This window comes from Polypterus senegalus, chromosome 11 (genome assembly GCF_016835505.1).
Source record: "Polypterus senegalus isolate Bchr_013 chromosome 11, ASM1683550v1, whole genome shotgun sequence".
NCBI classification, from domain to species: domain Eukaryota; kingdom Metazoa; phylum Chordata; class Cladistia; order Polypteriformes; family Polypteridae; genus Polypterus; species Polypterus senegalus.
The window spans coordinates 73054909-73080631 of record NC_053164.1 but is presented as its reverse complement, the minus strand read 5'-3'; the positions used below and the strand labels follow the sequence as shown (position 1 = coordinate 73080631).

Sequence of the window (25723 nt, the reverse complement as noted above, 5' to 3'; positions counted from 1 at the left end):
ATATTCACTTTGACATTTACATCTCAAAGTGGTACCTTGGTACAGCATGGTGTGTTTCTTCATCACAACTTGAATTATCCAAAAAAACAAGAACATTCCAACTAAGGCAGCATTGCATACCAGCATATCAGACTGCTCTATATGGAACATATGCAATTAGCCACTTGAAGCAGCAGTGTGTCAAAACAAATCATAAAGGTGACTCTATAAAATAATAACAATTTCTGTCTTCTTGATGGAAGATGGATCTCAAACAAAAAAAAAGTGCCAGCTTTGTGGAGTTGTGATTTTAAAAAATGGAAAACGCCATACCCATGCTGTTGTTGTATGGAATAGCCAATCACTGCCCTTCAAACTGGGACTCTGTAAGCACGCTGGGATTGTGTTATATACTCAGCAGCAGAACTTGATTTGCACTTAATTTAATAAGCTTCGGAGCAGTTAATGTATGCGTGGGAATTAAATCAAGCATTATCGCTTAGTATATAACACTGATCCTTGTACGCAGACAGAGTTCCAGTCTTGGAGGCACTGTTTTGCCATGCCACACAATGTCTGTCAGTGCCCGATCTGCACTAGACAGTGAGGAGTATGACATACTTAATCCAGCAGTGAAGGCACAATATTCAATGAATCTATGCAGAACAAAGAAATATTTTCAGAATATTCTCATTATAGTCAGCTAAAGTACCCCTCAAATAAAAAGAGGTTTAAACACATGCGAGGTGCAAATCCAGCTGGAATGCTGATTGGGAAGTGAAATGCATGCATATGTCATAAATTATTGACACATGCGTGAAGTAGATTGGGAAGCACCGTAAAGTGTGAAGTAGAGTATGCACAATCAGAGAGTGGTTTTCCTTCCAAGTACTAGCCAGGCCTGAACACACTTAACATGAGGTGGATGACCTGTTCTGAAGTGCATGTGGTATGGCTGCTGTCTAGATATTGTTCATTGTCTGTTACATATCACCCCCTGGTGATAACTGCAGCCTGGCTTCACAGGCATGTCCACAAGTGTTGCCAATTGCAATAGTCTCTTCTGTACGGTCAACTTAAGCCTTGGCTCCTGTCCTGGGTGGCATTAAACTAATTGCTCCCCAGTACGGATCAGATACCCCTATTAAAGTATATACTAGAAGAGTATGGGAGCACTGCAATAATGAGTTTGCTTAATTCCCCATCATAATGCCCTTCCTTAGGCATGTGGAAAATGGTTTTCTTCTTTCAAAAAACAAATCATTGACGTACATTCCCTCTTAGCAACAACTGTGCTGGTGAAGTTAAGCTTTTGGATGTAATTAAATAACACATTCTGTAGTAGAAATTACATAAATCAGAAACATTTAAACATTGAATTTTGAAGAACATTAAATGTTTTCTTTTAAATTGCCATCAAAATAAACTGTGGAAACCAGCTTTTAACACAGGATCACCAATTAGCTTACTGACATACTTCTGAGTAAGGGTATGAAACTTCAGCTACTAGGCGGCACTCCCTATGAGCAGTAGGTGTTTACTTATACTGTACCTGTCCTGCAAAGACGCCACATATGCCAATAATGACCAGGATGTTAAAGACAGCTGACCCGACAATGGTCCCAACACCTACATCTCCTTTGGTGATGAACACTCCTGAAGGGGTTAAGAAAAAAATAAAGATTACATTTGAAACATTTTATTCATAGATTATAGGCTTTCATTCTTCTTACAGAATTATATAAATTGTCCTAATGGACTGGCATGATGTCCAGAGACATTACTGTGAATTGATCTCCAACTGTTTTTTAAGTCTGAGTGAGATGAATACTTTATTGAATTTTGTTGTATTGTTCCTAAAATCAAACTCACTCTTAAGATGTCGAACCCACTACCTACCTTGGAATATTTTTTATCCTCTGTTAAACTTTACAGCACTACCTTTCACTGATGTAACTCTGCTGACAGCAGATTTTCCACCCTGTATTTAGTAAACTATTTCAGTGTTACATCATACAATGATCTGGGATTAGTACTGATTTTCTGATTTAGTGGTGTTACATGTTAAATCTCGTACAAATCACTTGATTGGCCCTACTTAGAGTAACACATGACTAAGCTGCTGCTGTTGGCTCCCTCCATTTCTCAATGGCATCAGGTAATGGGTCTGTTGCAATTTTTTTGGTAATGAGTGCAAACACTTGGGTCAGAGGACATGTACAGTGGGACTGAATCAACAGCGTTTTGATGTGTTGCTCCAGTGCTATGAAATTGTCCATCTGCCAGAGTACTGCTCAGCAGAGCTTTTCTGACAGCTGGCCTCTCCACTTCCAAACAGTCAGGCAGGGGAGGCTGACAGATGTCATGCTCAAGCAGTGCACTGCTGTTTATTTACATTTTAAACAGTTTGGCCTGTAATGAACCTGGCTAACAAGACAATACAATATATTTTTCTGCCTTTCCTGCAGCAGCTGTGGCACAGAAAACTGAAGTGGTTCAAAGGAAGATTATACTGATGAATTACACAGAATATAATAGAAACTTGACGCAGAAGAGGTGGCAGTTGGTGCTATGTTATCACAAGAAAATCAATAAATATATGTATAGTTCTAAAAATGATTTACATGGGACAAATCAAATATTCCAGTTCTTTGCAGATATTTTCAGAGGCTACTTATTCAAATTCAAGGTTGCAAGTTGCTAGAGGCAGCCCCAGCAGAATTCATCCAAAGGTATTTTGTACTGTTTCAAAATTCAGTAAGCATTAAATTGACCATGGTACAATCGGAAAATTAGACATAATTAAACATGGGTTTTGTGGAATTGTTAAAGGATTATCTGCATCAACATGCTGGTTAGATTGATTGGTGACTCCATGTAGGCCCAGTGTGAGTATGAGTGAGGGTGTGTGTCTGAGCAGACCCTGCACTGGACTGGCTCTCTGTCTTACAGTGAGTGCACTCACAAAAAACTTTGGCCTCTCTTGACTTTGAATTAAATTAATTAAATTTAAGAATGTTAAGTTATTTTATAACATTTGCTTATCTAGTAGGAATGGTCTCTCTAAGTACAATATATATTTTCACAATACAATTTAGAGTCAAAGTTCAAGTAAGCTTGTCCCAGGAGCAAGCCAGGAAGGCCATTTGGTAGTCCCTTTACTCATCCATCCTTTATCAAACATGGGGTGCCTTTTGCAGAAATGATAGATCTTAGGGAATAAAGAAAAAGATTGAGAACAACGTAGGTAAAGAATGAATGAGTTTTGTGAGGGTGTTTCTGGAAGCCTTTTGTTATCTGACATTTAATGAGTGAAGTTAAAGGATTTTTGGTTGAATCATCCACAGCATCCACATCAAAAAACCACAGAATGTTGATAATGTGAACATTGATCCCACGTATTTGAAGCGGTAAATACATGCACCGGCCACTTTATTAGGTATATCTTGCTAATACAGGGATGGATCCCCTTTTGTCTTCAGAATGCTTTAATTCTTCATGGCAACAAGGTGTTGGAAACATTCCTCAGGGATTTTGGTCCATGTTGACATAATAGCATCACACAGTTGCTGCAAATTTGCCATCTGCACATCCATGATGTGAATCTCCTGTTCCACCACATCCAAAAGATGCTCTGTTGGATTGAGATCTGGTAACTTTGGAGGTCATTTGAGTACAGTGAACTCATTGTTACTTTCAAGAAAATAGTTTGAGATGATTTCACCTTTGTGGCATGGAGTGTCATCCTGCTGGAAGTAGCCATCAGAAGAGGGATCATAAAGGGATGGACAAGGTCAGCAACAATACTCAGGTAGGCTGTGGAATTTAAACAATACTTAGTTTGTAATAATTTGCTCAAAGTGTGCCAATAAAATATCCCCCACATCATTACACCACCACCAGCAGCCAGAACCGTTGATACAAGGCAGAATGGATCCATGTTTTCATGTTGTTGATGCCAAATTTTGACCCTACCATCTGAATGTTGCAGCAGAAATTGAGAGTCATTAGGTCAGGCAATGTTTATCCAATCTTCTATTGTCCAATTTTGGTGAGCCTATACAAATTGTAGCCTCAGTTGCCTGTTGATGCCAGAATGGCGTGGCAGGCGCTGTGGTCTCCTGCTGCTGTAGCCCATCTACAGGTTCAACACGTAGTGCATTCAGAGATGCTCTTCTGCATACTTTGGTTGTAACAAGTGGTTATTTGAGTTACTGTTGACTTTCTGTCACTTTGAACCAGTCTGGCCATTCTTCTCAGACCTCTGGCATCTTCAACCAAAGAATTGTTGCTCAATGGATATTTTCCCCTTTTCAGACCATTCTCTGTAAACCTAAGAGAAGGTTTTGCGTGAAAATCCCAATAAATCAGCAGTTTTTGAAAAACTCAGACCAACCCGTTTAGCACCAACAGCCATGTTGCATTCAAAGTCACTTAAATCATCTTCCTTCCTCATTCTGATACTCAGTTTAAACTTGAGCTGGTCAGCTTAACATTGTCATGCTTAAATGCATTGTCTTGCTGCCATGTTACTGGCTGATTAGGTATTTGCATCAACAGGTGGTTTGAACAGAAGAACCTAATACAATACAATACAATACAATTTATTTTTTGTATAGCCCAAAATCACACAAGAAGTGCCCCAATGGGCTTTAACAGGCCCTGCCTCTTGACAGCCCCCCAGCCTTGACTCTCTAAAAAGACAAGGAAAAACTCCCAAAAAACCTTTGTAGGGAAAAAATGGAAGAAACCTTGGGAAAGGCAGTTCAAAGACAGCCCCCTTTCCAGGTAGGTCGGGGGTGTCAAAAAGAAGAGGGTCAATACAATACAGTACAATACACAGAACAGAACAAATCCTTAATACAGTATAAAAATAAAAATGTTATAAGTACGGAGCAGAATTTAACAGTAGATGATATCACATAATTTTATTTATGTACCATACTTTTGCATTAAGTGATTTTTGTTAAGCTTTTTTAACATCCGCACATGTTTGTTGTGACAATATAGCATATACACTTACCGCCCACTAATAAAGTACAGTACATAAATAAAAGACCAAATTAAATGAATCTATTAGTCAAAAATCTATAAATGGGCTCAAAATGTGACAATACTTGCATGCAAAAAAGAACAAATGGTTAAAGAAAAAGGAAGCAACACTTCACAAATGAGGTATTAAAACAACTTAATTAGGAAGTGGCAAAAAATAAAGGTTTTTCCAAGGTTTGTGAAAGCCTCCAAGGACTTACGCAAGCACCAGAACTGCATCTTTCAGAGTGAGCTCCATAAAAGTGTTTGTGCTTTGCTATGTGGTGTTACAAGGTCTGTCCAAACAGAAATTATACTTCTTCAAAAAACATTTATATACTGTATATGCTTCAGACTTACTGTATCTCCTTCAAAGTAATTCCCTCCTCTATTTATACAGCACTCCCAATAGTTTTTCAATTTCTCTAATGCTTCCTGGAACTCACTTTGTGGAATGTCGCATAGGTATTGTGACGAATTGTCTACCGTTCAAAATCAGTAACCATTCAGGGTGGATTTCAACTTTAGGAATGAAAAAATGTCTGTAGGTGCTGTACACTCATGATTCATCACCTGCTGTGACATGTTTCAATTATATGAGGACAATTAAAAGTCACCAATTAAATTTACATACACGTGCTTGGGAAATTGAATTGAAAATCATCTGACCTTCAGTCCATCCCAATATGTGTTTCTCTGAGAATTTAGTGTCAATGGCTCCTCTTATGATTTTTACAAAATCTTCTACTTTAACCTCATGTGCCGATGCCCTACTTTGAATCTCTGTATAATGACTCTGTCAGTATTAATACCTCTCTCTGACAAGCAGTGTAGCACTAGGAAAAAAAATTGTTTAAAAAAACCATGGATCTCATGGTCTACATGGTGGCTAAGTGCTTAGGGGGGGAACATGGGTTCAAATCCTGGCCCTGCCACTGTGGAGTGTGCACATTATCCTCATAACTCTGTGACGTTTGCTTAGGTATTCTCATATACGTCCTTATTCCAAGGATATGTGTGTTAGGTTAACTGGCAACCCTAAATGGGAACTGTATGAATCAGAGACACTCTTCCAAAAACTGACTGAACAATGTCCTGTTCAGGATTGATTGCTACTATATATTCTGTGTTGTGGAAACCGTATCAAAGAAAGGAATGGCTGGCTGGATCACTGCAACTCATTACAATAAAGACATTTTAGAGTTGCCAAGAACCCTCACATTGATATTTCTAGGATATTGGTTGCTACTAAAGCAATGGCTTTATTGAGGGCATGTTGACAGTACTGAACTGAACACAGGTGTCAAGAGCCACAAGGCAGTTGTGTTAATCACTTCATTGATATGACACACCCAAGTGAAATAATACAAACCATCAAGTGTTAACAGACTGGTAGGCACTTTAGGTTAAGAATAATATAAAGGCACCTGGCTAAAAAACAAAATGACCTTATTAGTTCACCTACCAATAGTGAAAAGGTCAACCTTTTTTTTCTTGTCTTTTACCACTACATAATTCTCAGTGTGGCCTTTAAAATTTCCCTCATTTCCATTATGACCTCAGTCTTAGTCTAGCTTGATCAGGTTGATTAAATAACACCATCTCCCCACTGAATGAGACAGACCAGTAATCAACCTCTGCTCATTGACCTCTTCATTACAGCTTCAGGGAAATTGTTGCTATCTGTGCATTAAAAGGTTCTATAAAATGTTGTTTGCTGAGCACCCCTGAGGACTTCATGCCATGAAGTAGATCTTAAAGGGTACAATTAAAGAATTCTTAACTAGCAGCTAAGGAATACTTCTCTTATTACCATCATATTACCACAGAAAGAAAGTTCTTATAATGCTTACATGACACAACATTTTCAAATGTGCTTAATCTTGGTGCATGGGGGAATAAAGTGTCACCTGATAAGACTGGACACAAGCAAAAGCAATCCTGGATTGGATGTCGGTTTAGCACAGAGTCCCATTCATATATGCATCTACATTTCTACAAGTCCAGTATATAGTCAGTATAGCATGTACGTCTTGGGGGATATGAGGGGAAAACCAGGGAGCCCAGAGGAAAGCCAATTTATAAACATACAGTAACTGGACATGGGATTCAAGTCCATGACAGTGGAACAGTGCAGCAGGAACACTAATCACTGTGCCACTATGCCACCTATACTGCATATACTATATAATACAAGTGGTGATCAAAATGTTTTCAGCCTGAACCTGAAAGAGGTATCCTACAGTGCTATCCTATGCTTTCAAAGAATCATTCTTGCCTTGTCAGCATTTAACAGAAAAATATCCTGCAGTCAAGAGACGGGCTCAAGAATTCCACTGTGGCATTTCTGGAAGGTGAGACACAAGGTTTGGATGATGTTCAACATGTATGACAGAAAAAAATGTTGCCATAGTTTTACAAATTATAATGGACAGTCGAAAAGTGATGATATGTGAGATAGCAAAACACTACAAATATATACATATGAGCAAAGTCTGTGCATGTTCAGTGCCTAGGATGTTGACTCCTGAAATGAAGCATCACCATATCTTTATATTTCAAGAAGAATCAAGAGCTAATGAATTTCAAATGGAAATTTAAAATGTGTTTCATAACTTGAAATAAAATTGCATTCATTCCAATTTCAAATGATAATGAAAATAACTAAAGCATGGTGACAATAATGGTGTAGTTCATAATTATTAGATGTCTCAAAAGGCCAATAATTGGTCAACATTATGCTGATTTGGGGCATTAAAACAGACAAGGCAGCAATTACACATGTTGACACCTCAGGGGTTCTAAAGTCAGACCAACGAAAGGGAAGAGATGTCACATCTATCCTATTCTGCAGGCCTGGCCCTGTGTGTTTATTGCCTATACTCTAGTTTGAAGAGTTACCCCAGTGGGACACACTACATCAACGATGAAGACAGGAAGAAATGTTTAATTTGTAAGGCATGGTTTTTTCAATGTTATAACAAGTGCATATAGTGCATTCAGATAGCAGTCGTATCCATTCAATTTTTTCAAATTATGCTGTTTTGTAGCCTTTCATTAAAATTGTTTAAATTATTTTTTTTTCCATTGTCAAGCAACACTCAACACCACAGAATGGCAAACAGAAGGAAGGATGCGCCTTGTTTGGAGTCCACCTTTGGTCAATTCAATTTATTGGTCATGATTAGGAAAGCCACAAGGCTGTCTATAGAATGTCACACAGTTCACAATGTGTGTCAGAGCAAAACCAAAACCATGAGTTTGAAGAATTGCCTATATGGCATAGAGACAGATCTGGGAAAAGCTACAAATATTTTCTGCAGCATTGAAGGTTCCCAAGACAAGAGTGACTTCCATAATTTGTGACAGGAAGAAGTTTGAAACAATTTTGAGTCTATGTGGAGATGGCTGCCTAGCGAAACTGAGCAATTGTGGAATAAGGCCACCTATATACAGTAGACTAGAATTAACAGCACTACTGGCACATACTCTCTGTTCTCTACTTTCACTTCGCTTCCTAACCCTCCTCCACCTCCTTCTCTAACCTACTTGTCTGCTGATGACTTTGCCACCTTTTTGCAAGATGAAATGGGTGCCATCAGTAGTCAGTTCTCACTCTTGCTACTATCTACTATATCTCCTTCCAAGCAACAAACAAACATACTCCACATTTTCTCCACTCTCTTCCACTGAAGTTTCCAACCTCCTCTCCAATCACCCAAGTACATGTCCACTTGACACTATCCAGTCACATCTCTTTCAGGCCATCTCCTTCTCACTCATTCCAGCAATTACACACATCATTAACACCTCACTCAGCTCAGGCATGTTTCCTACCATCTTCAAACTTGCTCTGATAACTCCACCTCTCAAAAAATCAACACTTCATCCATCCCAAGTTAACAAATATAGGCCTGTCTCTCTCCTTTCCTTTCTTTCCAAAACACTTGAACATGCTGTTTCTAACTAGACCTCTGCCTTCCTTGTACAGAATTGAATGTTTGATAACAACCAGTCCAGCTTCAAGAGGAAGCACTTAACTGAGACGGCTCTACTAACAGTGGACGAACAGTTACGACTTGCTAGAGCTACCAACATGTCATCTGTCTGATCCTGCTAGATCTCTCTTGTACCTTTCATACAGTCAACCACAACATCTTTCTTGCCACCCACTCTGACACTGGCATCAATGGAAATGCTACATTGGCTCCTTGTAGTAGCACGCATTAAGTTGAAATACCTGATACTTGTGTACAGAGTAGTCAATGGATCAGCACCTGTGTAAATGGAGGCACTGGTGAAGTGCTTTATATCTGCTCGCCTACTCAGGTTTGCCTTGGTACCTCTGCATGGTATCAAGTCTCCATCCATACTGCTGACTCCTTCAATTTATTTTTTAGAAGCAATAGAAAACCCTTCTGTTCTGTAAATATCTGCCAAATTGTTGGTTAATTTGTTGTTTAAGTTTAATTGCTGTATTAAGTATAATCTATGATTATACGTTACTAGCTGTGTAAGCACAGGGTCCTAGAAACTATTGAAATCATCAGAAAATATGTTGAAATGTAGAGATGTCAGGTAATTGAAAGGAACTACTTTGAGCAACTCTCTCCTAGGAGGTTTCGTTTTGCCAATATGCCTGCACTGTTAGTGCATTAGCGGCTAAATGATTGTCTTTCTTTGGAGGTTTCCTTTTGCCAGCATGCTCGCCTTGCTTGTGTATGAGTGACAGGAGAAAAAGTGAAAGGGATACTGTTTTTCCGTTGTGCTCACCTCACTTCTGTATTAGCCGCTAAGCATGTGACTCTTTCTTCAGAGGTTTCGCTTTGCCGACTCCACCTCTCACTTCCGTGCCGAACAGACACACACACTTCCACACGTAAACATTTATATATTAGATTAGTTATTACATCTCTTCACTTTATGGCATTTGACTTTAGTTACCTGTCCTATAACACTTGATAAACAAACAGGCCCTAGCCTAAAGTTACTTGATTATGTTTACTTCTTTTGTAAGTCACTTGGGATAAAAGCATCTGCTAAGCAAATGAATGTAAATGTAAATGTAACGGTCTTGGTAAGAGAGGTGACCAATAATCTGATGATCAGTCTGGCTGAGCTCCAGAGCTATTTGGTGATGAGAAAAACTTCAAGAGGGACAACTATCACTACAACACTCAAACGATCTGGGCTTTATGGCAGAGTTGCCAGATGGACGTATTTCCTTAGTAAATATTTGTGAAAGGACACCTAAAGGACTCTTAGAATGTGAGAAATCAGATTCTCTGGTCTCATGAAACCAAGATTGAACTGTTTAGCCCCAATTCTAAGTGTTGTGTCTCAAGGGAACCTGGCACTGTTTGTCAATTGCGCAATACTATTCCAATGATGAAGAAAAATAGCAAGATGGTGGCAGCATCATGGTGCATTTTTTTTCCTTTTTTTTAAAAGTAACAGACTGGTCAGTGTCAAGCGAAAGCTGCACAGAAGAAGTACATCCGGACCACACAGTGAATCAAAGGTTCACCTTCCAACACAACAATGACCCTAAACAAAAAGCAAAGACAGCACAAGAGTGGCTTTGGGGCAGCTCTGTAAATATTCTTGAGTGTCCCAGACAGAGTCCAAAATCCTATCATATATTCTTGGAGAGACCTGAAAATAGCTTTCCACTAATAGTTTCCATCCAGCCTGACAGAGCTTGAGATGATCTACAAAGAAGAATTGAAGAAAATCCATAAGTCCAGATGTGCAAAGCTTGTTGCATCATACTTAAGAAGACTCCAAGCTGTAAACACTGCCAAAGATGCTTCAAGTAAGTACTGATTAAAGGGTCTAAATAATTGTGTTGATGCTATATTTCAGTTTTTTTATTTTAAATTTGCAAAAAATTCCAAAATCCTGTTTTCGTTTTGTTATTGTATGGTTTTGAGTGTTGTTTGATGAGGGACAAATGAATTCAAATAATTTCAGCATAAACCTGCAACACAGCAGTCTGAATACTTTTTGAATGTATTGTACAGATATTATTATACTAAAACAATCATTAAACTCTTACACAATTATGATATTGATACTGACATCAAATGGCAAAACTATAGCCCTTCTCAAGTTCTTGTATTTTTCATGTAGATATTTTCAGAGAGTTGGAGTCAGAGAGTACACAAGGGACACAAAGGGAAGTACACGCTCTAGGTGGGATGTCTGTCCGTCACAAGGTCTATTTAAACACCCACAACTAATATGAGGAAGCAATTCAAAACTGATTAACTGAATAGCAGCAAGCATGAATGTTGTTAGAGAAAACCCCCAAAATCAAAAGCGTGCAAACACCATGAGTCCACAAACTAGGGGGCAGAAATATTACATATTGCACCACTAAAAATAGCTGTAGTCTTATGCTCCTGGCCTTAACAACTTATGTACAACAAGTTTATTGTAATAATAATGCTATTAAAGACTGTTGCACTCTTTTACAGTGTCTCCTGCCTTTGTCAAATAACCATTCTATGTTTATCTTTTATTTGAAATGGTAATAGATGTCTTTCATACTTCTCTCCTTTCATTAAGTTGCTCAACCAAATCCATAGAGGCCACATCTTCTTGATGATGGCATAAAGTTCAAAATACATGGGTGACTGAGTAGCCTTTGGGGAAACACTCATCCATTGACTACTAGCAAATAGACTCACCAATCAGAGAAGTGAACAGTTCTGGTGCAGAGCTGCCAGCTGCCATGAATGTTGCTCCTGCCACATCTTCACTTAGATGAAGGTTCTGAAAGAATAAAGAGAACAACATAGGTTCACGGGGCATTTTACTTTAATTTTTAATAGATTGTTTTCACAAGTGTTGGAGGCAGTGTGAGATTTCCATGTCATGGATGATTCTATCAAAGTGCCCCAATGAGAGATGCTTTAACCTTTTCAACTGACAGATTTCAGGCAAAAGGCCAAAGCCTGAAAGTCTTGTCATGCTAAACAGAAGTGTAATGTATTTTTGTAAAAGTGAAAGGCCAAGCAGGATTCAGTAAGCAGAATTTTGCTTAATCAGAAAGTGCAGCTTTTAATTACCATTGCAATTGACGTTGAGCTTTAGTGGTAATTGATAAATACAATTTTCAGTGTTTTGAGAAACTGTCTGTTCTGCCAATGTAAAGAAAGCCTAGTGCGTGCACTTAATCTTGGCAAGAAATGAGAAGAAAAAGTGACTTTCTTTTATCAGACTTTTTACAATTTTTTACAGTTCAGGTCCATTACTGCTTATTGTAAAAATGAAGATTTCAGTTCAGGATCTGCTATAGATACTTGCGATCTGCTTAGTCGTTAGACACTTTTTAAGGAGCTCTGTTAATCCACCAAAAACTCTTATCTATATGCTGTATGAAGTTAGCATCCTGACAATAACAGTCTTTTACTATAATCTGAAAAATAAACTGTGTTTATGTTAAAGTAGTTGTTTGTTAGGTACTGGGGGATCATGGATAAAGTTGTCCATATGATGTTGTTTTTGTTCAGATTTTATGAGCTTCGCAAAATCATATATGCAACTCAAGTTGAAATGGCATCATTGCCTTCATTTTATTTGATGAAATATTTACTAGCGATGCCCGTAGCATACGGCGGTGTAAGAATAGGAATGGAAAATGGTGAGAAAGGAATTCAGAAATCAAGAAGAAAGAAATACTTCTTGAAAGACGCAGTTGTGAATAGGTGTTTTGCTGGAGAGATTTGTGTCAAGAAATAACCCATTGATAGGAACAGGAAGTTGCCTGTCAGAATTGAGATGACGTTGTACAAATACCTGTCGACAGAGGGGATACTGTCGTTCATTTCATAACATGGGCTTAGGAAACAACCGTCGCAGTATAACGAAAATAGTAAGGAGCGAAACCAATAGCAAGGAGCGAAACCAATGCCAATGGTCGAGAGCATAGACATATATAGATGAACGCCGTATTCACTGTGTTGCCCAGTCGACATGATACGTCAGCGCGTCCGCCCTATTAAGAGTAGCAAAAGTGCCATTTAAACTAAAACAGGTAGATGTGGAAACTGGGTTTTCTGATGAAAAAACAATAACGTTTAAAACAGTATCGTTTACATACAACAGATTTTGGTGAATCATTTACATGCAATTATTTATATCCATTTATACACTAATAACGGCAATTATTAAATAATAATAATAATAATTATTATTATTATTAAATAATTCCTCCCATATAAGTAACATTTCTTGGACTGCCTTCTTCCATCTCCGAAACATTTCTAGACTTCGTCCTGTTCTTATGCAACACAGTACTGAAGTATTGGTTAATGCCCGAGTCACCTCACGTATACAGTAGATTACTGTAATGCTATTCTAACTGGCATCCCACAAAAATGTATCGATTGCTTACAACTCATTCAAAATTCTGCTGCCAGGATAATAACCTGCTGTTCTAAATCCACTGAACATATTACACCTACTCTCTCTCAACTTCACTGGCTCCCTGTGAAATTGTGAATAGGTGTTTTGCTGGAAACGACAGTTGCCAGATCCCGGAATAGAGATGACATTGTACAAAAACCCGTCGACAGAGAAGATACTATTGTTCATTTTATAACGTAGGCTTAGGAAACAACTGTTGCACCATAATGAAAATAGCAAGGTGTATGGGAGGCTGCAGGCAGCGTGGGGAAGCACTTGAAAGAGGACGAATAGGAATCGAGAAATGCCGTGTCAGCTTTGTGTGGGCGGGACCGGTTTTGAAGTGGAAGCAGGACGAACCAGAACAGAAATACATATAAGAGATTTTGTCAATGGCTGGTCCTTTCTTTGGAACCTAGCTCTACTGGGATTGACTGCAGCACCCCATGACCTTGAGTTAAATTTACATTGAAAGTCAGACAGGAGGAAATAAATGCTATTCATGCACCATGTACCTATCTCCAGAATAAATCAGGTCTTCAGGAAACAGAATTACATAAATCTACATTTCATCTGGGAAAGATGGCATGTAATAGCGTGGTAGCTTGTGCTGCTGCTTTACAGCTCCAGCTCTGGTTGAGAAATTATCTGCGATGGCTTTGCAAGTTCTCCCTTTGTCTCTCAGTATTTCTCTCTTGGTTTTCACACCAAAAACATGCCTGATAGGATGGTGATTCTTAATTTGCCTAATTTGGATGTGTGCTTGTGTGAGTGTCCTCTGTTATAAATTAGCACTTTAAGGAGGTGCAGAAAAAAAATGAATGGATGAATACTTAAAAAAAGACAAAATGTTTGATTCAGATACAAGAAAATAATTACACCAGTTTGAATGTATTTACAAGATGGAAATTTTTATCAAACTTTTCTGCAATTGATTACTAAATACCAGTTTTCTATACTAAGTGCAATTATAATCAGGAGCATAAATATTGTAGACATGTGTATTATTTAGAATGCTATGTGCAGAATATTTATATGTGCAAGGATTGCCTTAAATTGTATTTGAGGAACTACTGTAAATTAAACTTCAAAAAAATATATCTTTGAGGCATGTTTTTAAGCATATTATGTATAATATATTATCAAAAACATGCCTTGCAAGCGTTATTTGCATTTGTAGAAAAATTTACAAATAAAAACAGTTTTACATAGGATAATGATTTCTGTTATCTTAATTTCTATGTCCTCCAGTCCAACTTCCTTTTGCATTTACCATTTAGGCTGTAGGTGTTAACTGGAGCTTAAAAAAAAAGCACTGAAGCCTAAAGAAGTGACTTGAGGGCTAAGGTACATAGCTCATTCTGTTCAGATGAAGGTCAGATCAGTCTGTACTGGACAGTAGTGTGAAAGAGACTAAAAAAACTGAAAGGATGTACAATATTGGAGAACGGGAAGGAGATGATCTGTTTAATGTTGGAAGAAATGCATTTTCTCCCCACTCTAGTAGGTCCTTCTACTCACTAATACAAATAACCATCTCCTCCAAACAGCCAGTCGTGTGGAAGCAACTAAGTATATAGCATGTAAACAAGGTTAGGAGTTTTACTTGTTATTTGACCATATTTCAGAATAGGCAAGGCATGTAACACAAAAGACTTTGACATGGTAGATCCATGCACTACTGCATCCAGTGTAGAGATTCTGTTGGTGAAAACCACTTATTAATGAAATAGTCTAGAGAAGAATGGCAATTGAAAGGTCACAAATGCTCATATAACATCTGCATAGAACAGTGGTGTGTGGCTGAGAATGTCTGAATGCACAAGGCCCCATACCTTGAAAAAGATGGGCAACAGCAACAATAGACCATGCATGGTTTCACTGTTGTGTGCTAGAAACAGGATGATGAAGCTGCAGTGGGCTGATATTCTCCAAACTGGATTAAAGACGATTGGAAAAATATCATCTGTTCTGATAGATCTCAATTTTGGCAAACTCTGAAATAAATTGTGGAAATCCATGCACCCACCCAGCCTTGTGTAGGTAGTGTAGTTATTGGTAGACATTAAGCTCCTTAATAAAATGCCACAGCACACCAAATGATTGCTGCATGCATGTGTGTTGGATGTTGGAAGAAAACCCATTATGATGTAGAAGTGTTTGCAAACCTCACAAGGAGATGAGAGGTACACATTTTTATCCTTTCTTAAAATACTCCCCACTGTAAAGTCTACCATGGTCACAGTGTAATCAGATGAAATAGTCAAAAGCATTTCAAGCCCTATGAGAGGAACACTGGCAAGAACTTAGAGTTAGGGGATGAGTCAAGCATTATCTGATGCAAAAATGAGAGTAAGGAAAACTTGACCGATCAGGGTGGATTAGTTTAGCAAATTACATTATTTAATCTCCAGGCAAGGGTTTTAGCCAGTAGTCTTATATCTATGTTAATTACTACAGGGGTTTATCACCTTACATTCAGCACTGCCAGGATATATTCTTGGTCTACAAGACCCTGATATGTGGGATGGAATATGTTTGAATACACTAATATTTTCATTTGGCTGTGAATGCTACCAGGTTTTGAATTCAGCCTGCTTGAACCATGTACTGTACCATACAGCTTTCATTCCAAATTAGCCCAATTAAACATGGAACAAATGTTATGTCCTTGAGAGACAATTAACGGTGCTTTGGCATAGTACATTATTTATCATCCAGTGTTTTCTGTTAGTCAGCTCCTGTATCTGTAAGCTGACAGGCATCTTACTTTACATATAACAACTGTATGATATAACCTTTCCATACAACACAAAATTGTACTTACTGCTACCGTCTGATCTTAAAATTCCTTGTCTGTGTTTCTTTCTTATTCACACTAAATTAATTTGCTAACATGTTCATCCAAAGGAAACCTTGCAGGAGGACATTTACCACAGACTGTTTCTGTCTGAGAGAAGAACTACTTCCTATAAATACTTAATAAATCTAATTTAAAACTAGGAGGCACAGGTATTTACATATGCACTTGCACCAATAAGGGAGAGAAACAGAAAACCCACAAAGGACATCCAAATGTTTTGGACCATTTCATGAACACTACAGTAGAACAGAGCAGACTTAAGAAAGGCAGAGCAGCAGATGTAGTGGATTTGACAAGGTCTCATTATTGGTGTCTGTGAGTCACACATGCATGCAGTTTTTGTAACAGACTCAATTCGATGTCGAGGAATGTTACAGAAAAGCCAATGACTCATTATGAGGGATGACAGCTTCACTCCACAGGAAGGATCCATTCTAAATGAACAAGCTGAATTTTCACCTTGGTCTCCCAGAATGCCAGACTGTCCTTCTTTGGATTTAGAGTTCTCATTGCAGATCTCCAGTAGGCAGGTAGTCAGGCTGGCATTTCTGTGATCACTATTTGAAGCTGCAGGGGCTCCATAATAAGGCTTTTTTATTTTGTTTTTTTCAAAGCTTGCCACAGGAATTGCTTATTCTGTTTTGATTTTTAACCTGCTTGCTCTAGTTCACTCGGAAAGACTTGATGCAGTTTACAGGAACAGGTATACAAATTCAGTGTGGCATTGCAACAGCTTTTCAGCATAAACTTTGCATTCCCCTAGAGGCTAGTTTTGATCTCTGAAATTAAAATGTTCAACAAAATTGAAACATTAAGATGTTTTTGGAGGGGAAGGCTTTCAGAAGCACCTCAAGAGGGAGGGAATTTAACCTACAAGCTCATGTGCCAGCAAGAGCACAAAGCAGAACTGCGCAGTATTAAAAATTCTTGCCAATCTGAACCTGTATATCAAGAATATGGAGGTTTGAATCACCCCAACTAAGACCTCCTTGACATCGCCTAACCTGCCTAATCCCTAAACTCACAGTTGTGGATAGTCAGATTTAAAATTGCTAATTCACCTCAATTGCACAGTTATCACTGTATTACATACTTTACACCTACCTAACAACAAGTTAGTTTCCATCTATAAGCAGAGCTCAGTGAACTCATCAGGGCATGAAATCAACAGACTGCCAAAACCATTCTGTTAGCCTGTAGCGTCTCTCTACTGCAGATAATTCATTCAGACGTAGCTAGTAGATGCATAACTGCATTGAGATCTGATAACAGAAGGGAAGTCTGAGTACCTCAGTGAAAACCCATGTAGACATGGGGAGAATCTGCAATCTCTACATAGACGACTGGGCTGAGGATCTGAATCAAGGAAACTGGACCTGTGCCTAATATAAGACCTTTTCACTGTAAGGCCCTGTCCTGTGTGTTATCCATAATATTGTCTGACACAGCAGTAAATACATTTTAAATTATCTCCTAGCAGAGCCTGAAACTTAATACAGTTGAATGCTGGGTAGAAACTTGCCCTGAATGTGTTCCACACTTGGATCTGCCAAAGCCAACCGTTTTATTGATTTCATGACAAAGTCAAAAGATCTTATTCGTTAAGGAACCTGAACTAAATATATGGATATGCTGAGACCTCATCTTATATAATCAATAATTAGTGCATTTAAGTGTTGCAGGGTAGTGTGTTGGTGCAGTGATTAGCATTGCTACTTCATAGACTGGGTGCAGCCATTTGTTAGACATTGACTCTTCTCTATTTCTCTGTATGGCCTTTCCTCCACCATCAAGCAGATGTGTTGCTGTCACTGAAACTTGCCTCCCAATGTAAATGACCCTCACAAGTTATAAATGGGAAGATTGCCAACTGGGATTTTGGCCATTTGGGTGTTGGTGAATTATTCTGATGAATCTTTGTAAGTACCTACATAACATTCTGTACTGAGGCCAGAGACCCTTTTTGCCAGACATTATTTGGATAATAAGGGAAATATGCCTTTCTTCATTTATATGTGATTTATAAGGTTAGGATATCCACTGTTTGACTTCTCTTACCAGCTTAAAGTAACTTCCATTAAAGTTGTTTTTGAATTTTGAAGCATCAATGTGTTGACCTTTAGGCAAATTATACTGATTTTGGTGCCAGGAACAGTGAAATGGGTGCTCAGTGTTTTCCAAAGTGCCACAGTTTGTATATTCTTCAGGCCAATATTATGAATTACCCTAGGAAACTAACACTTTCAGAGTTCTGTTTAGCTTCAGAATCAAGTGAGCACCCTTCCTTTCGATATGATTTATGAACTGCTTGTCTTGAAACAAACTGGCATTTGGCCTTTGTAGTCAGCAAGTAGAATCTGAGTTGGCTGCTGACAGGGAGAAAAGTACACAAAATGACAGCCTAAAAGGTCCCCCATGGGCCCCAGTTCTTGTGCAACTGGATGCAGTTACTGTAAGCAATCAATCATTTTGCAATGTTACGTATCTGAACTGTGGGAGATGTTTTTAGGTGGACAAGATGAGAATTCAGACTTACAATTCAGAATGAGAAAAATCATTTGCTTTTTTTTTAAAACAATGCAAAGGGATATTTAATAATAAGAGAGAATTAGGGTGATAATTTAACATCCATCCATTATCCAACCCGCTATATCCCAGCTTACACAGGGCGCAAGGCAGGAAACAAACCCCGGGCAGTGTGCCAGCCCACCGCTGGGCGCGCACACACACATACTCACACACCAAACACACACTAGGGCCAATTTAGAATCACCAATGCACCTAACCTGCATGTTTTTGGACTGTGGGAGGAAACCCACGCAGACACGGGGAGAACATGCAAACTCCACGCAGGGAGGAGCCGGGAAGCAAACCCAGGCCTCCTAACTGCGAGGCAACAGTGCTACCCACTGCTCCACCATGCTGCCCGATAATTTAACATTTACTTTAAAACTTTTACATGAGTACCTTGCAATCAGTTCTTCACTGGGAAAATGGTGTGGCATTTCAGGCCAACCAACCACACTCCCAACATGTCTCGCATTCAAATTCTCTCCTGGCCCAACCCTGTACTGAGATCTGATAAAAAACAAAATGAGCCTGAAAAGAGAAGTAAAGGAATCTGGACAGAGATTCTGCTGTTATCTGAGGAAACGTTCTAGGCTTTGGATCATTTCTAGATGTCCTGACTTTTCTTTGACAGATTCCTTCTTCAGTTCTTCAGGCATGTTAAGAATACATTTTCATCTCTGTAGGTTAGCTTTAATTAGAACTTACAACTTTTTTTACACATTTTTTAAGTTTTCTGTACTGGTGAGGTGGCAATGTTTTAGTGTTAATGTGCAATGATCACTAATAGATAGCTGATGATGTGAATGTAAAAAAAAACACATGTACACTTTGCAGCCACTTTATTAGGTATGTTACATCTACGCAACAACACATCGGCTCCCACTTATCAGGAGATTAAGATGAATTCATCAATGAATTCATGTCTCTCTATTGCAGGTTATTCATTCAACCCCATTTTACAGATGCATAACTGGAGTGTGGTCTGAGGCAAGATTTTTAAAGCTTGTATACACACAAAAAGAGGCTTGAAACGCAATCGCTCAGAGTTATAAAAGAAAACGTGACAGGGGAACATGCGTATTGTCACATGTGTGTGAGTAGGAGGCAGCTAAAGGGCCTGAATAGATGTAATACTACCACCAACTGGGGGGTGGCAGAGTGTACTGACTGTCTTTCTCAGTTACTTGCAGACCATTCCCAGGAAATCCTGCCAGGTTCCGGCACCCTCAATGACATCACTTCCAGGTCTGGCCCCTTTCCCGAGGACATCACTTCCGGTCCCAGCCCTAAAGATGACGTCACTTCCTAAACTGGGCATTAAAGCTGCCATCTTTACTATCTGTGATCAGTTCTGTTTTGGACTCAGTGTTGTCAACAACTCTTTAAACATTTCTACATTTGCAGCCAGGATACATTATAAGGGTGGCTGTCCAAAATTTCTTTAATTTGTGTATTTATTTGTGACAGTATATTTACAGAAACTCTGACCCATGTGTAAGTAGGAAAGGACAACACCCTTAATAAAGCAGGGAAATAAAGTCACACCAGCTAAATGATGATTTACAGTATATACACTGAGCCATTATTATGATGTGTGTTGTCATGACAAACATATTACACCTCAAAAATGCTGAATATGATGTACAGACTGTATTGTAGCTCCCTTTTAAGCGGGTCAATGCTGTGTATGTGCACTGAAGAATTTTTTTGTTTTTTTTGCCAGTTTGTACTGGCTACTTGTCACTTCTCAGAACTGGCTGACAGGTCAACAGGATGCAAAAACCAGTGTGTTTCTTTGTGCTGGTCCCAAGCCCGGATAAAGGAGATGGTTACATCAGGATGGGCATCTGGTGTAAAATTTTGCCAAATCAATATGCGAACAACAATCCAAATTTCCATACCGGATCGGTCGAGCCCCGGGTTAACAACGACCACTACCAGTACTGTTAGCAAACAGGGTGCTGGCGGAAATTGGGCTCCTGTTGGCCGAAGAAGAAAAAGGAGAAGAAGAGGGGGGAGACGTGTCCGGAGGCAGGAGGAGAGGAGGAAAGTAAAGAGAGTGGAACTGAAGGTAGGAACTTTGAATGTTGGCAGTAGGACTGGTAAGGGGAGAGAGTTAGCAGATATGATGGAGAGAAGGAAGATTGATATATTGTGCAAGCAAGAGACTAAATGGAAGGGGAGTAAGGCCCGGTGAATTGGAGGTGGATTCAAATTGTTCTATCATGGTGTGGATGGGTGGAGAAATGGGGTAGGAGATATTCTGAAGGAACAGTATGTCAAGAGTGTTTTGGAGGTGAAAAGAGTGTCAGGTAGAGTAATGATTATGAAGCTAGAAATTGGAGGTGTGATGATGAATGTTGTTAGTGCATATGCACCGCATGTTGGTTGTACAATGCGTGAGAAAGAAGATTTTTGGAATGAGTTGGATGGAGTTAATGACAGTGTACCTAAAGGACAGAAAGTGGTGATTGGAGCTGATTTCATGGGCATGTTGGTGAAGGGAACAGTGGAAACGAGGAGGTGATGGGTAGGTATGGTGTCAAGGAGAGGAATGAAGAAGGTCAGAGGATAGTGAATTTTGCCAAAAGGATGGACATGGCTGTGGTGAATACGTATTTTAAGAAGAGGGAGGAACATAGGGTTACGTACAAGAGTGGAGGAAGATACACACAGGTAGATTACATCCTATGCAGAAGAGCTGATCTGAAGGAGATTGAAGGCTGCAAAGTGGTGGCAAGGGAAAGTGTAGTTAAGCAGCATAGGATGGTGTTCTGTAGGATGATGTTGAAGATCAAGAAGAGGAAGAGAGTGAAGGCAGAGCCAAGGGTCAAATGGTAGAAGTTGAAAAAGGAAGACTGCAAGGTTGAGTTTAGGGAGGAGGTGAGACAGACATTGGGTGACAGTGACGAGTTACCAGATTGTTGGGCAACTACAGCAGATGTAGTAAGGGTGACAGCAAGAAGGGTGCTTGTCATGACATCTGGAAAGAGGAATGAGGAAAAGGAAATCTGGTGGTGGAATGAGGAGATTCAGGAGAATATACAGAGGAAGAGGATGGCAAAGAAGAAGTGGGATAGTCAGAGAGATTCAGAAAGTAGACAAGAGTACAAGGAGATAAGGCACAAGGTGAAGAGAGAGGTGGTGAATACTAAAGAAAAGGCGTATGATGAGTTGTATGAGAAGCTGGACAATGAGAGAGAAAAGGACCTGTACCGATTGGCTAGACAGAGGGACCGAGCTGGAAAAGATGTGCAGCAGGTTAGGGTGATAAAGGATAAAGATGAAAAAGTACTCACAAGCGAGGAGAGTGTGTTGAGCAGATGGAAAGAGTACTTTGAGAGGCTGATGAATGAAGAGAACAGGAGAGAGAAGAGGTTGGATGATGTGTAAATAGTGAATCAGGAAGTGCAGCAGATTAGCAAGGAGAAAGTAAGGACAGCTATGAAGAGGATGAAAAATGGAAAGGCAGTTGGTCCAGATGACATACCTATGGAAGCATGGAGGTGTCTAAGAGAGATAGCAGTGGAGTTTCTAACCAGATTGTTTAATGGAACCTTGGAAAGTGAGAGGATGCCTGAGGAGTGGAGAAGAAGTGTACTGGTGGTTTGTTGGTTTGGACATATGCAGAGGAGAGATGCTGGGTATATAGGGAGAAGGATGCTAAGGATAGAGCTGCCAGGGAAGAGGAAAAGAGGAAGGCCTAAGCGAAGGTTTATGGATGTGGTGAGAGAAGACATGCAGGTGATGGGTGTAACAGAACAAGATGCAGAGGACAGAAAGATATGGAAGAAGATGATCCACTGTGGCAACCCCTAATGGGAGCAGCCGAAAGAAAAAGAAGAAGAAAAAGGCATTTTTCAGCAGTGCCTGGTTCTCCTAATGTAATCAGTGCACTTTACTGCACTCATATTGCAATAAGGGCACCTAGTGAGAATGAAACTGCTTTTGTTAATTGTAAGAAGTTACATTCCATTAATGCACAAATCATCCATGATGTGACTGGATAACATTTTGTCTCTGTGGTCTTGGTCAACCCATGATTAATTTTTTTTGAGGTTGAAGTAGCTTTGATATATGTGATTAATGGCTGGCTTGTTGGTAAGGTAACAGGCTGAACCCTCAGTCTTTTGAATGGTCTGACTGTAACAGCAATCATGTCATTACATGAGCCAGGTGATAGTGGCAACCCGCTCAAATGATGGCACAGAGGCACTATAATGCCACACATGATCATGTGTTCTGAGGTGTGGAGCACACCATATACCCTTGAATGCATGTGGTGGGGTCTTGACTTGGCTGCTCTACTAGCCAATGAAGTTTTGCAGCATTATGATTGCATATGTATGAGGGTGATTAGCATGCTCCATATATGAATATTTCAGGGTGGTGTTCGAGGCATGTCCAAGAACTCACATTTACAGTACAAGGTGATTGTGATTTGTAAACAGTAAATTACATGGAAATGTGCATTTTGCATGTTTTATAAATCTGATTTTTGTTTTGGTGGGTGCATATTTTCACACTTGAGTCCATGCAAAGATTTAAAAATTAGTCCTCTGATGACTGGAGAAACCCCTACATTACTCACATTTCTCATGTCCGTTGAACCAGATAAAGACTTTCTTAGCTTTAATGTTATGAGTTGTTACACCACCAAAAAGAAAAGGAAAACAAAAACTGAAATTGAGAGGTGCAATGTTTGTAATTTTTTGCATTCAAATGTTACCTTAGACATTTAAGATGTGAATGGCTAAGTAGGGCCTCTAATACAGTAAAGATGGAGTGCCACATTAATGAACCTTTGTCTTACTGGTGGTATGTGGTGACAGTGAGTGAGTGACACAGACACGGTGAAAACATAATTTTGTGATTAAACTGTCCACTTTAACCTCGTAGTTTACTTTATCATTAATGCAGACCATCGTAAACGTCATCCCAGTTTTTAATCGCTACAAGCTTCTTGGACCTGACAGCAACGGTAAGCAGCAATAGATCACCACACAGAACAAATTAAATGTATGATATTCCAACTCTCTGCACATTTAGAATCTTTAGATTTATACTTGATATCGCTTTCATGATGAAATGCATTAAAGTGTGTGTGCTACATTTTACATATAATTTTGCTTAAATAATGAATACTGTTAATAATTACACACATTGGGGAATAATTACACACATGAGTGTGACATGGTGGCAGAGTGGTAGCACTGCTGTCTCGCAGGGAGTTATGTTGCTGGTATTTCCTGCTTGTATTCCACACTGTGCTCCAGTTTCCTTCCAAAGATATGCAGATTTGGTGCCGCTAAAATGACGCTAGTGTATGTGTGTGCTTGTATTCACCTTGCGATGAGCTGAGGCCTCGTCCAGGGATTGTTTCTCACTCGTGCCCAATGCTTCCTGGAATGGACACATCCCTGGATTGATGGATTTAATCATTAAACATCCTTTGTCAGAGATATTGCTGTAAGGTGTCATCAGAATTTAATGAGTGTTCTAGGCAATTCACAACACAGAGAAGCCGAGCATGTTCTCACTGTGATAATATCTTGCACTGTTACCTGGTGGATTCCTCCAGATTTACTTAAAGTAAGCGTGCAAGTATAAACACTACAACGCTTGTGTAGCAGGAGCAGGAGGATGCGTCCCCAACAGGCCCATGTGGTGTCTGGGAGAATCTTCTCACCCTAGGCATTAAGGACTCAATAAACTGTAAAGCAGAGGGCACGTCCCAAAGAAAGGATAAAGCCTGGGAATGAATGAAGAATAAAACAACTTTTGTTGTGACGGCTGTTTTCCTAAATAATTTCTTTAAGCTATAGGCTAATGTCTGTAGTACTAGGGTGTTGTACCGTGTTAGCCATTATGAATGTAGTGAAAAGTCAAGCAAAATAACACCTTTTATTGGCTAACTAAAAAGATAACAATAGGCAAGCCTTCAAGGCAACTCAGGCCCCTTCTTCAGGCAAGATGTAAAAAAGTTACAGGCATATATTTACAGCATTTTAGAGTTTGTTTTCAAATTGCTGAAGCAGCACCTTCTTGTTTATTTCTGACAGGAGTGAAATGCATTTAGTAATCAGCTTTCAGACTCCTTCCATGACAAAGTAGCATTTTCAAATATCTTATTTTGACACTATCACAATTCTCAGCTCTTAGTTTCATTTAAGCCATTTTGGCCTTTTCCACAATAGCCTGTTTCTGACCTCAAATCTGCCACCAACTGAATGTTTGGGTGGTGACTGGTGTTGATCAATAAAATCTGCCAGAGCTTTTTTTGCAGAAAATATGCTGTGTTTGCCAATGACCTTATTTGCTGAATATTTTGCTGGAAATTTGCCTTGCGACTAGCTTAGATACCATTTTTTCCTAGCGCCCCATGATGCTTTGTGAAGCCAGCATGACACAACAGAACTGGATTCAACAGGAGCTCCTCCACTGATTTTAGTAGTGGGGTTTAAATAAGCAGAAAACTTATGAATACTTTTTAAACACAAAATGCACATGTAAAAGGAAACTAGAAATGTGTTTGTGTATTTGTATCTTAATGGAAATGTCTTTTTGTATGAACTTGTCTGTGACCTTTGTGTAATACATGAATACCCTTTAATAATTTTGTCCAGAGTGCTGTACTGTTGATACAAATAGGAGTGAGTGCAGAATCCAAGTGCATGTCATGCATTTGGTTGCAATGGCAATAAGTGAATAAAAACAAACAAACAAACAAACAAACCATACTTTTTTGGTTCAAGAGAGTTGAGTATCTGCTATTGAATCTGTGTGTGAATTTGTGCTTCCTGTCTGTAAGAAATGTTAGTGTTTTCAGGGAGGCACAGTGGTGCACTGGGTAGCACTGTTGTCTTA

At 39.2% G+C, this 25723-nt stretch overlaps 1 protein-coding gene across 1 annotated transcript in view; it reads right to left on the bottom strand.

Annotated features, from left to right (window-relative positions):
• Positions 1 to 25723, bottom strand: part of LOC120539192 (sodium/potassium/calcium exchanger 3-like) — a 388417-nt gene that overhangs the window by 97883 nt on the left and 264811 nt on the right. Inside the window, exons 5-6 of the mRNA XM_039769038.1 lie at positions 11703 to 11787; positions 1532 to 1635 (exon numbers count right to left, since the gene is read on the bottom strand). Of these exons, the coding sequence (XP_039624972.1) occupies positions 1532 to 1635; positions 11703 to 11787 (189 nt within the window). The remainder of the gene's footprint in view (positions 1 to 1531; positions 1636 to 11702; positions 11788 to 25723) is intronic.